Below are 14,113 nucleotides of genomic sequence, written 5' to 3'. Positions count from 1 at the left end.
TTAGAGAGGCTCCTGCTATGAGAGGGAAGTTGGACCCTTAGTATAACTTTACTTAGCTGTTATACTTTCTGAAGTCAAGAATTGGGGTACTGTATTTCCAGGATCAGAAGAGACATTTGTGAATTTCTGTTTTTGATATTGTGATGTGGTACTGGAAGTTTGGACTTTGATCCAACCGAATTCCTGGGTAGTAGAAAGTTGAGTCTGTTTTAGTGGGAAGGGTTGGAGTGGTATGGATTCACCATTTACTAGGAACTTGGAAGATTTTTTAAGATTTCTTTTTTAATTTTAAGATTAATTGATGCTCTGTTACCCAGGTGTTTAGATGTTTTCTATGGCTTTTTCTAGTTGTGTTTTTATTGTGCTTCTGGTGGAGTCAGACCTGTAATGACCATGCTGCCTGCATATAGAATTAGTAAGGAAGAAAGTTCAGAGCAGAGTTTTTTAAATAAAAATGGAGGAAAAGAATGGGGTATAAAACTGACAGGAAAGGGTGGAGCCAGTCTTAACTTGTGTCCTGTGTTGTGCAAAGAAGTGGTTAAACCAGCCTGTTGTTTTTTTGTTTGTGCCTTTTGCTTACGAAAGTACGCCATAATTTACTAAATCACAAGTCTCTGAAAGTCAGTAAATGTTGCACCTGTTAGTTTACCTCTATTCATCCCTAGAATGATGGGAGTCCATGAATGTACTAGTGCTTCTACCAGTCCAAAAGCAATTTCATTATGAGGAGAAAAGTCCATATCATTTTCTGTGGGCACAGAGATGGATAAAGATAATAAATCATTAATCTAGAACAGAAACTAGTCAGAAGTATGGGCTTCTGTTGGAGTAGGGGCTTTGGGAAGTGGTTTGATCATTGCTGCGTCCTACATTGCGGGTATAACGTTTTGTGATATAGCTAAGTTAAAGATGAAGGAATCTAGATGACCTTTGCATAAGAGACATATACTGAGAATGTAGGTTATGAACTCCAGTAGCTATATCTTGTGAGACCTTTTCTAGTTGTTGTTCAACACCTGTAGTTTTATGTGATGGAAATAGAATTGGGATCACAGTGACTAGGGGATGGAGGATTAATTGCTGAGGTGTGTGGTTGGGAAGAGTGGATACATTTGGATGGGATTGTTGCTTGTGGTAGAGTCATGAATTCTTTAATTGGCCTTTACTAGAAAAGTATTTTTTGGGCTGTGAGAGATGGAGTGTGGACGTGGAACTATGATCATAGGAGTTACAAGGCACATAAACCATGAGACCATTTCTGGCTTGCCTGAACCTACCCTTACGACTTGCCTCTCTTTTTAAGGAGGGCCAGTCCAGTCATATTAGGTGAGAATTTATGAATATCTAGTCAGTTGTTCAGCTCCATTTTAAAGTCAGACAGTGTGTTGTACTGCTTAACTTAGAGAGTTTGTTCCACAGAAGATTAGGGAACTTGACAAATCTATCCCTCCTCCCTGTCATATTGATTTGTTGGGAGTCAATTTAGATCCCAAGTCATAGTGTTAACTGAGATGTTTTTTTTTTTTCTTTACAGAGGTGTAAGAATTCGTCAATTAGTGGATCTCTCATAACCATGTAGCAAGGCACAATCGCACTAAGGAATCTATATGAAACTGAGAATAGGAATAAAGCCTGTAGCCTTTCTTGGTAGTTCAGATCTTTTCATCCCACAGTCTTTCTAGTTATAACCTTCTGGAGTCTTTCCAATTGCTTGATTTGCTTAGTAAGGAACATTCCAAAGTTCATAGGAACATTTTATTAACAGGTCTCATCAGTACAAGGAGGTGAGGACTTCTTTATATCTGGAAGAAATGCCTTTGGCTATAAGGAGTGCAAGATAAAAGGATTTTCTAACCACTGTTTTCAGCATGATGATCACATGTCAGTGAGATGCCCACCCAAGTACTCAGGTTTCTTGTGGCCAGTTACTAGAATAACATATTTCCAATTTGCTTGCAATTGGATAGCTTATGTCTTTGCTTTATTTCATGGGAGAGGCTTTGTGTCATCTGGGAGATTCTGAGGCTAATTTCTAAGATGCAGGAATCTGTTTTGTTCAGAAGAATGCTTCCAAAGGGAATGGGCTTCATCTCTCAATCTGATTAGTGATTTGAGTTCTAGAGTGAGCCAATTATTTATTTTGTGTTTTAGGAGCAGTCTGTCTCATGGAAACTAGATATCTTATTGTTGTAACAATTTTTCTCTTATTGTTCTTAACTACTACCATTTCTATTACTATTATTACTACTATTATTTTAGTGAACGATAACTGTTCTGTGACGCATTTTGAAATCTGAAGTTTTTTTTTTTTTGGTCTCCTCAGATTTCATAGTCACCATTCTGACTCCCAGTGCCCAGTGTCCACACCAGGATAACCAGCTACTTTCCTACCTCCCTGAACTTAGTCTGGCTTTGCTGAGGTCATGTGTGGATCCTAAGGGTGTCCAGGGTTCTTTGATAATCTGTGCTTCTGTTCAGGGGGGGGGGCTTTTTTTTTTTGTTTATGCCCTATGTGCTCACTTTCCCCACTTCCCATGCTCATTTATTATGTCTGAGGGCAACTTCCACTTCCCTGTTTGGATATTGCTTCCCCTGAGGGAGCATATCACCAAGTCCCCTCCCACCTAGGACAGGCACACCCATCCCTTCTGTGCCACTCCGTAAGTCGCCCGAGCTACTAATCAAATGTGTGTCCGCTGAGCCATTAGGGCATTATCCCTCTGTGCCACCAGAATGGCTGAAATCGTAACTTTTGATCATGAAGGACAGTGGACTCTAAGGGATGGCAGAAAGACATCAATTTTTGAAATGGAGTAAGGTACTTTGCTGATAAGAAGGTTTAAGAAGGAGTGTCATTCTATATAAAAATGGTGCCTTTTTGACGTCTTTAATGAACTGGCTGAAACCTAGGTCAGCAAGGATATAATTTTTATATGCATTGTTAGGCTAAGGAAACTTAAATTGATGTCTCCTTGAATGATATTTTTTTCTGGGATACAGTTTATAATTTGTTTAACTAAATTTACAAATCTGTCCTTATTAGAATAGGGAGAGAGGCAGGCTGTTGTAGCAGTATAGGTTTGCACTGTGGATAGAATTTGTTTGTTTTGATCATAGTTATTTTGTAGTTTTATGTAGGTGATCAGTGGCTATTTGTAGGGTAAACTTGTATCACATAATGCCTTCTCCTGTTCTGTGTCTTGGGTCTAGGACTGTTAAAATAAGTATAACTTGTGAAGAAGTGGTTTAGGGATGGGAGTGATCTGTTCTATCAAGAATGCTCTTATTGCTAGTATGTCTAGGTTAGTGGGGGTAAGAAAGACATCAGTTGGCTCGGTTTGTTAATCAGAAGAATGAATTGGTCTAAAGATCCCTTTCAGTCATATCCCATATTAGAAGCCGGTACAGTTTCTTAGTCAGTGCAAGTCACCCTGTACCAGTGAGCTGATCTGCACTGCAGTGATGTGTACCAATTCATAGTTATCTAAATTTCCTAAAGAACAACATCTCATTACATAGGAAATTACATGATGTGAATCATCCTCCTGTGTACTTGTAATAGCTGTGCAGTGGAGCACTTTCCACCTGTACTGTAGTAGAGGTGCTGAAAAGTGCACACACAGAGGCACTGACCCTGTTTTAAGACAGACAGAAGCACACAACACACACACACGCGCACACACACACGCACTAGCACTCATGTTATACATCCACATGCAGACACTGACAGTCCCACTCAACATTCTTTCATTGCTAGCACTGCAAAATACCAACAGACACCAACATGCACACACAGTATGACTTACTTTATTGGGATCCTGCATCGAGTCCCATTGGAAAGCATAGGTCCGCACTTCAAGAATACAGCATATGCTTAGCTCCAGTGAAACTCTACCCTGATCCACACTGCATAGTTCAGGGGTCTTTGAATCCTGAACTTCGTGTGCACTGTAAATGGGCATCATACTTGGAAGTTCATTTACAAAGATCCCTCCCACAGAGTACTGGATTTGCATGTACCACTGTAAACCTACCTTGCTTCCTAGAAAGCACAGTGTCAGTTATAGGCAGTGAATAGCATCTGTGAATTGGAAATGTCATAAGACATATGCATAACAGCTTATACTTATCCTTGCATCCTTCTCAAGTGACCATTTTTAGATAAGACATTAAACTGAGGTCCCATCTGCCTGAGTTGGTGGTAGCTTAGGTGGACGTAAAAGATCCTGTATCACTTATTGAAAAGAGTAGGTGTAGTACCTCAGTGCTCTGGACAAATGTCCCCTGGTAGTATAAATATTACCTCCAGTCTCCCCTGAAAAGAGGCCACTAGCCTTGTGGGACTAACTCAGTCAAAAAAGAAGAGCTAGATAGATATATAGACAGATAATGAATGAATGAGTATGAATACTACCCGCCACCTTGGGGTATACAATTGTTTTGGATAAATAACTACAGAGTGAAATGTTTGCATTATATTTATAGTGAAATGATGTTAAGCAGTTATGTTTTCATTAAACAAGCTTTTGCCAAAACGTTTATATATTGATATAAGGATTTAATGAAGTATATACTTTTTATTTTCAAATAACAGGGGCTCTACGTTGCTGGTATGAAATAAACCACAGCCTACCTAACCGCATTGTTATATACCGTGATGGGGTTGGAGATGGACAGCTGCAATTATTGGTAGAATATGAAGTACCACAGGTGCTCAGCAGTTTACAAGAACATTCCCCTGATTACAGGTAATCTTTATCATAAATACATATGGAACCTTCTACTTTAATGAAGATAATACTTTTCTTGCCATCATGTTAGCTATGCAGATGAATCCCAGGAGGAAGTAACTGTGAGACATATGAAATTTTGCTTGGCATTTTAGAACAGTCTTTCGGGTGAAAAAATGTAAACAAAACAAGCAAAAGGCAACCCCCCCATTATCTCGGTTGGACAGTGGAATGAATTTCTGATGATGATGATGATGATGATGGAGAGGGTTGGGAGGGACATATGTCCCAGTACATACACTACATGTACAGAGCCCTGTGGAGAATGGAGATAGCCAGAAAAGACTGTTGTTAAGTAGGGTGAGATGTGGCATTGCATGACTCACAGACATGGTTTAAAAGTCCTCACACTGTCCCATTATACTTCTACCCCAGTGGACCTTCCAGGCATTTACATAGTTTTTCTAGGGCTGCAGTATTAAAATCCTTTGATTACCTGGATAATGGCTGTGCCACACATCTCTTTTCCTATTTGGGAACAAATGAGCAGAGTTGCAGCAATTGGCTAAATGGTTAGTATGTTTGGGGAGGGCATAAATTAATAAAATGGAATGCATGCAAACTTCAGAGGCCCCTGAAAAAAATATTAGTACTCTGTTTTGCTAGCATGATTATTAGTTTGAATAAAAAGCTTTAAGAATGATATAAAATATAAAGGGTTAATTTACAAATAGTATAAAATGCTGAAAAATAGGAAGTAGTAAGTGTGCTGGCATAGCTTAGTTGGATATTGGCATCCATGTAAAGGAGTATGTTATTGAAGAACAAAGTCTGTAAAAATAACTGCGCAGATGGCAGCTGGAAGGACATCAGTGAAGTAAAGAGATGTAGCATCAAGCAAGATAAAGTTGGAACATCAGGTTTCAGATAGTGCTGGAACACCACATTTCAGATAACTGAGTTTCCTTGGACCACCGAACTTAAAAGAATCAAGGACAAATCATAAATTAGAAGAACAAAGAAAAATGTTATACAAAGGAAGATTGTAATACATCAGACTGAGAAAAATATCAGACTTTTTGGTATAAATATGAGTGTGTATAAACAAGCTTTGGGAATTTGCCATAGAGAGCTGACAGCATCTGTGTTGCATGCTTGTAGATCCAAAAGGAAAATGTAACAGTAAATGCATATTAACTGAAGCAGTTTGTCTCAGTGTATTTATTGTACTTAGTACCATACAGTAATAAGACTAGTTGGTCACAATAAGTAGTTAAATATACTGTGGTATGCAGGCATGTAAATGCAAGTAACAGCAAGAAACCAACAGGAGACGTACATATAATTCTTCAGCCCCATTTATGCGTATACGCACTTGTTTGTGTGCGCACAGGGACACACATGCTTGTCTTAGTAAGGAGACATAGCTTTGACATTCAAGAATAGAGTTCTTTATCATTTTATCATAAGTTGGTTCAGATTTATTTGAGTAGAGGTTCCTTACGCATACATTATTATTTTCATGGCACAGCATATTGTAAATCTGGGTCTGTTCTCTTTTCCCTTTCTCTGTAACAGTCTCTAATTCTTCACAAATACTTTCACAGAAATCACAATTTTAAAGCTTTCATCATTTTTAATATAGCTAAAAGCTACACTCACTGCAGCTACCAAATTAATAAAGCAGTATCATGAAACCTTCAGTTTAGCTGCACTGTTCATGAGCTTTTTTGTAGCCTGCCCTTACTTCCTTTGTTTGGAATTTTCACTACAGTACATCTCATGTGGGAGTTTTCCATTGCAGCATGTTTTCCTCTTTATATGTGGCAGTTTTGCAACAATGTTTTTCATATATGGTAGTGTTTTTTTTTTCTTTCTGCCAATGGCCATAAAGTTTTTTTTCTGCAGCTTAGACTGTCACCAGTGTCTGGATCTCTGGTGTTTTTGCAGCTTGAATGTTCAAAAGATAAACTCCAGTTTGGTCAAAGTTTTCACTGGTAGTAACAAATGGTTTCCAAGTGTAGAATTCCATCTGTGCTTGATGAAGATAAACACTATAAAAGCTGGAAAAGTATGATTACAGTTTAGACTTTTAGTTACTGAGTTGGAAAAATGAAAGCGTACTCTTGAAATTACCAAATACGAAACAGCACAAACCAGGAAATAAAATCTCAGTCCTTAGCCTAGTCGCCCTGTACAGAAACTAATTTAATCTGATTTGCCAACGCAATTCAGATGCCTCAGTAGATGTCAACAACCTTTTCATGTTTTTACCCCTTCTATATGTGACCTGGTCTATCTTCCAGTGTTCAAGATTGATTGATTGAGACGGAACGATTGAGCGGTAGCCTCAGGCTTTCTATATAGACTAGCCACATATTTATTGAGGGGTTATTTTCACCAACCATACGTCTAAAGTAGCTATTGCCTCAGTATTAAAAGTAGAGGTAAATAACAGACTCTCAGCTTCTTAAGCCCTCTATAGATAAGAGATTCGCCCCCAGGTGTGGGTGTAGGAATCATTACTTATACATTTCCTTCTCCCAGCGACATCACTATGTTATGTTAACTGGGATTACAAGGAAATTTCATGGGGTGGAGCACCCTTTTACTTAAGGAAGAAGGCACCCAGTCTAAAGCTATCTGCAATGGTATACAAGTGTATACCAGCTTGGCACAGGGGGTGTAGTAGATCCACGCCCGTACGCAAAGGTGGGTTAACATATATGAAAAAATAACTGGTCCATTTCGTGATTTGGTGGAGGAAACCGAGGTCAGTGCCTCACAACTACGGAAGGTTATTGGTAGTAGGCAAAGATGAAAAACAAAAGGGAACCTCAGTAGCAACACAAACCGAGGCCTTGTACCAAAAAGGGAGGCCAAAGAAGGTTGGTGTAGGTAGGGTACCACCCCTAATTGGTACGCCTCATTACCTTTAAAAGTCTACCGACCTTGTTTACATTGCTATTTACCTCGTGGCTTTCAGTGTATTGTCGCGGCATCATGAGCTGCCTGCCTGTGCCCATATCTAAAATTGGGGCCCCAAGATATAGTCGTCGGAGCCAACCTAGTACTAGCTGCTGTTATCGAATTAGACATAGTACCCAAACCTGGCCCTAACCAAGGATCTACTCATTGAGAGGAAAGCGTTACAAAAGTTAAGCTGGTTGTCAAACAAATTATCCTGTGCGACTGCAGAATTCAAATGGTCATTAACCAATCAAACAAGCTTTAAATCATGAATAAAATTTCTAACCAAGTTCTTAAGTTTAAGAGGCTGCTAATAGAGCAAAAAGGTTGTTGGAACAACCCGAGCGCAGCAGACCCCCCGCACTCCGTATGTTTAAATGTCTAAAGCAAAAGATGAAAACGCCCTCTAAAAAACATATATCAGCATGGGACCACCACCAGTTTAATATATGGTATTTGAACAGTGCATGCATTTAGAGGGTAGAGCCACTATCTACACCCCTTAGGTAGTGGTTAGTTTCTGTACAGGGACTAGGGCTAAGGACTGTCTGAAATTTTAGGGTTTTTTTTTTTTTTTTATCATACATAATGTTTTGACATTTGAATTAGCACTGCTGCAATATTTAAGCTGCCCTGTTTTGTAAAAATATTGTCTGAGGAAGTCTGTGTAATATCACGCTGTAATAGTGCCTCTCCAGCACCAGCTACTCTCCTCAGCTCCAGTCAGGATAATTTGTTTGAGTCACTAGGTAGGATAATTTCTTCCTGCCTTTTGTTAATAATTTTAAACCGTCTGCTGTGGAGAATTCTCAATGGAAATAATGAACTTGGCAGCTTGAATCCAGCAAATGGCAGAGTACCTCCTAATGCCGTAGTAGATCCTTGGTTAGGCTTGGGGTTTTGCGGTAAACCTCCGATCGCAGCAGCAGCTAGTACTTGGTCTGTCTACTACTATATCTGATAGTGCAACAAGGATGCCAGCAGGAATTTACCTAGTGTTTCACTTGATGGGGCCCCAATTTTGGCAACTGTTTGTCCGAGGAGGGACTGTTTTTTTTTATGGGCACAAAGGCAGCCTGATAAACTAAAACTTTTTGATAAACTTTTATAAAACTTAAAAAAACTGAAACTGAAATATCATACTTTTAATGAATGTATTGCCTGTATGTCATTCTAAAAAGGCCTAAGGCATTTTCAATACCGACACAGGTTTTTTTTTGAATTCAGAGTTTAAAAGGCTGATTAACTTATTTTGACCAACAAGGTCAAGACCTTTTTAACCTTTTTAAGGTAATGCTTATGCATGGGTGACACAGCTAAACACAGCTAATTACTGTGGACAACAATGACGCTGTATATGATTAGTTCAAGATCTGAGGTAACAATCTATTAGACAACTTAGTTAATGAGGTTACTAACAAAAGATCAAGTGGAATGTACAAACCTATATTGAACATCAGCACCATTGGCATATTTGAGCCTAGGTTAGAATCTATAGGTGAAATTAGTTTACTTCACCATAATAACACTAAATTAATTCTTACATACTGCCCGAGTAGCAGGTTTATCATGGACATTATCGCTAAGAACTGGAACTTGTTCCGCTCCATCATGCAATCTTGAACAAACTGGGAGATAGACCAGAGGTCACATATAGAAGGGTAAAAACATGAAAAGTGTTTAAATGTCAAAACTTTAATCAATGTCGCCATATTCTTGAATCAAACAGATTTGACATTAATAACATTAGATATGATATTAGATGTAGATGTACTCTAAAATGGTGGTCTATTTAGCCCTATGCCAAAATGCACAGGATTCTATGTTGGCAAAACTGAGCATAGATTAAAGATCGGATCTCTACTAACATCAATATGCAATCAGTCAGCATGGGACCACCAGTTTAAGTATATGGTCATTGAACAGTTGCATGACACTATTAGAGGAGCCCCTTTACATCTACTATTGGAGGCATCTGAATTGCATTGGCAAATCAGATTAAATGCCTACGCTTTATGGGTCTCAATGAAGGTTGCTCTGCTAGCAGCCTTTCCTTCTTAAAAGAACTTGGTTAGATAAATATGTTATTATGGTTCTACCAGTTTTTAACACAGTATTATTTTATTGTGATTTCTATCTACACCCCTTAGATAGTGGTCAGTTTCTGTACAGGCGTTTTGATTTAATGTAATTATGTGTGTATGTTTTTAAATTTTACTCATGATTTAAAGCTTGTTTGATTGGTTAATGACCATTTGAATTAGCACTGCTGCAATATTTAAGCTGCCTGTTTTGTAAAATATATTGTCTGAGGAAGTCTGTGTAATATCACCATTAAATTTTATTTTCCTGTGACTACTGTGGTTTATATTACGTGTTACCCTATTGCTTTGACTCCAGATTTTATTTCCGTACTCTTGAAATTACACTGTCTCTTACTGAGAAAGCTGAGCATCTCAGCAATTGATTTAAACACAGATGAAGGTGGGTTCCTTTAATACCTAGATTTGATGCCATATTTTTGAGAATGTAAAACCTTGACTGTATGATTATGCTCTTATTTTGATCAGATCAACAGAGGCAAATTTTCAATGGCAGGTTGAAAATTTGACACATGCAGTATTAGGACTTTCAACTGTGGAGACAAAAACATAGTATGCTGTACTAAGAGACTAAAAATACTAGCAAAAGTAGACCAAGCAATATGATATTGAAACAGAAGAGTCCAGTTGTGATACCTTTGTTGCTGAGCCAGGACGTGCTTAAAAGGGGTAGGAGCAGCCTTAGACATATAAAATAATAAAGCAGTCTAATGCTTCAACAGCCATTGCCTCTTGAGTTCTCTGATGCTGAGCATTATTGTGTCAAAATTCTAGATAAAAAACCTTAAGGAAGGGTCATTTTAAGTATGAGGTTCTCATAGTTGCAGAGTACATCACCAGTAATGAGAAACAAAATGTTTTAAAGAAACTCCATCTTCGATTTGGTCACACTTCTCTGGATGGACTACAGAAACTACTTTATAGTTGGGGAAACTAGGACCATAAATGTATTTCTGTCTTAAAACAAATTGCTGATAATGGTGAGATATGCCAGAAATCTAACTTACCAAAGCCTAGCGCATTCTTGGCATGCACTTGAGACAGTTGTTGTGGACTTACAATAATCTGAAACTGGCTTCTGGTAATTTTATGCCATTGATCATGTTTTCAGTGCTGACATATTTGTGAATGCAAAAAAACTATCAGAACTTGTAAAGCAATTTACTCATTGCTAGATAAGCTAACATGATTATTCCATGACACCTATAGAGAATTTAGTAATGATGTAATTTAAGGTAGGGCACAGAACATCAATACAGAAACTAGGACCATGGCAGATTTATAGTCCCTGGACTAATGGGCTTCTAGAAAGACACAGGAGATAACGAAGATAATGTTTACATTAAAAGCTTGCAGTGAGAAAAAATTATTAGATTGGGGTCTGATGACATAAAATGTGGTATATGGCTGAAGTCCGTATCCACTTGTGTATGTTCTGATTACAGATCTGCTTTCTGTTCTGACTTGGTAAGCTGTCTAGAAGGTAACCCGAGGAATATGGCAGTGGGAGAACACATTTTAATATTAAACAAATTAAGGAGACCATTTGCTAAGCCTAAGGGGTAAGGCAGAAACAGAATCTCTCAGCATTATGTGGGCCAAGGAGAGTATTTTCTAAGACAAAGTGTTCACAGTACCTTCATCTTTTCACAGCAGTACTCTTTTATATGAGACAATACTCTTTTCTATGTGACTGTACTATTTTATTCACAGCAGTACTTTTTATATGTGGCACTACTCCTTTATTCATGGCAGCACTCATATTTGTGGCAGACATCTAATTCATTTAGATGTGTGTAGTGAGAGCATTACAGAAATAACTTTGTTCCAGAAATGAAAGGTTTGTAATGGGAGACAAAGTACTGTGATGTAATGCTTCTAAAATCCAGCTGCATGATCTGAGTGGTGAAGGAGGAAACCCAGGAGGAGGACCAGTTGAGATGAAAGTCACTCCTCCAGCTTCCTTTTTAAAAGCAGGCCGATGACAGACACAGACAGAGCATGTTTTGGAGAGGGGTCTCCACTTTGAAGTTGACATCTATTCAGTGCACTTGTGAAAGAGCTGCAGAATTAGTGCCTGGGATGAGAGGTGATGTCCCCACTGTGTTTGTGATTCTAGCCTGAGCAGCAAGGTAGGAAGTCTGGTATGGAGAAGTGTTCTGCAGCATAATGTTGTACAGAGAGATGAAGAAAAAAAATTAAATCTGATATGAAGAGTGAGTAGTAGTTAAAAAAAAACACTGCAACTGTGCATGGTATAATGTACTCTAGAAGTAAAGACCAGTGACTGACTGAAAAGATGAAGGTATTGTGATGTGTTTTTCGGAAATGGATAGCAGAATCCTAAATGAAAGACCTGCAATGGTTTAGGATTTTGAAATCTAAACAGGAGCCTTGCTGTAAAAAAAAAACACTTAGGAGGTAGGTAGGTCATAGGTTCATACTAGGCTATCTGCCCTGGCAAGCCTGGCCCCTGGCCTGATTTTTTTTGTTTGGAGGTTTAGTTTGCTGTGCCTCTGTCTAATAGTGACACCCATCCACTCATCAAGATTCTTCTTGAAGAGATGTGTGTGCTGCTCTGCCTAACATGAATGGAATTATGAATCTGTCCCTCCAGCAAGTTCTATTTATTTCAGTGCTGAGGTTCAAGTCCATCGAGCGTGTGGCTCTAAGGGATTTAGATTTACTGAGGTGGAGCATGTCCATTAATTCTGGATTGGACATAGCTTTATATGTCAGGCATAGATCGCCTCGAAGTAGGCGGTATGCAACTGAGTAGAGCTGGAGTTTTTTTAACCGAGCAGCATATGGCATCTGTTTGAGTCCCTTGATCCTCTTGGTGAGGTACTTTTGGGGCCTTTCTAATTGCTGCAGGTGTCGGGTAAGGTACATCCCAAAAGGGACATTGTATTCTATGATGGGCCTGATGAGGGATGAATAAAGGAGCACGATTACCTCTCTTGATCTAGAGGTGAATCCTTTCAAGATGAGGTGGGCTATGTAAAAGGTCTTTCTAACCACTTTGGCAATGTGGTTGTCAAAGAAGAGATTGCTATCAACTTGGGTCCCCAGATCCCTAATTTCTTTCTCTGTACTTAATGGGTTACCGCCTATGTGGTAATTTGTGGGCACATTGATTTTGCCAAAGGGTATGACAATACACTTTTTGGCATTTAGCTTTAGACCATGGCTCTGGCACCAGTTATCCGTCTCTGTGAGACCTTTTTGAAGGATGTTTGTGTCAACTGGAGAGTTTATTATGGCGCCTAGTTTGCAGTCGTCTGCGAACTTGGTGAGCCATAGTCCTCCCACGTTGGCCTGTACCTCGGAAAAGTATATACCGAACAAGAGCGGTCCCAGGACAGAACCTTGTGGGACACCACTTGTGACCGGTTTTGAGTCTGACATGGCTCTAGCAACTCTCACTCTGTGGGTTCTGTCTTTGAGCCAGTTTGCGACCCATCTTGTGACATAGGGGTTTATATTTAAGCTGGATAGCTTATCTATGATGCCCGAGTGGGGTATTGTGTCAAATGCCTTTGCTAGGTCCATATAGGCTGTGTGGACTACCTTCCCTTCATCTATGGCTTTGGTGACTGTTTTGAAGAAGTCAACCAGGTTCAAAAGGCAGGATCTGCCCTTGACGAAGCCAAACTGGGTGGGATCTAGTGTCTATAGGTCCCCAGTGTCTTTGTTTATAAGCTCCATGATGATCCTCTCCATAGCCTTGCAGACTAAGCTAGTCAGGCTTATGGGGTGATAGTTTCCAGGGTCTGTAGATGCTCCACCTTTGTGGAGTGGGACCACTGTTGCTGTACGCCATTCTGTGGGCACATATCCTGTAGTGAGGCTGAGATTGTACAGCTGTTTTATTTGAGGGATTAGTTATTCTTGGAGTTCATCGAGGACGCAACCCGGGACGCCATCTGGTCCCATGGAAGCAGTGTTTTTTGCTTTGGAGAGGGCAGCCTTCACCTGAGCATCAGAGATGTTTGGGAGGCAGCCCTTTGCCGGGATAGATACTTGCTGTTTTTTGGGGGGGAGGGGGTGGAGAAGTTTGCACTGAACCTGTCTGCCAGGATATTGGCGATGTCTGTGGGTTCAGTGCATTTTTTGTCGTTTAGAATCAACTCAGAACAAGTCTGCGAGTTGCATCCCAGGTTCCTAACATAACTGAAGAAAGCCTTATGATTGTCTTTAGTGTCCTGAGCAATTTTTCTCTCGAAGCTGGCCTTGGAGGATTTTATGAGGGATCATAACTTTTTGCTAGTACTGATCAGAGATGCCTTCCCTATTAGGGAATTTGCTCTA

At 39.4% G+C, this 14,113-nt stretch overlaps 1 protein-coding gene across 1 annotated transcript in view; it reads left to right on the top strand.

Moving 5' to 3' along the window:
* Window positions 1-14,113, top strand: part of PIWIL4 (piwi like RNA-mediated gene silencing 4) — a 1,045,202-nt gene that overhangs the window by 916,751 nt on the left and 114,338 nt on the right. Inside the window, exon 18 of the mRNA XM_044072628.1 lies at window positions 4,595-4,748. Coding sequence (XP_043928563.1) covers window positions 4,595-4,748 — 154 coding nt within the window. The remainder of the gene's footprint in view (window positions 1-4,594; window positions 4,749-14,113) is intronic.

This window comes from Protopterus annectens, chromosome 5.part0, assembly GCF_019279795.1.
Source record: "Protopterus annectens isolate FY-2018-M chromosome 5.part0, PAN1.0, whole genome shotgun sequence".
NCBI lineage: Eukaryota > Metazoa > Chordata > Ceratodontiformes > Protopteridae > Protopterus > Protopterus annectens.
The sequence above is the reverse complement of the archived record's forward strand: the minus strand, read 5'-3'. Positions and strand labels throughout refer to the sequence as shown.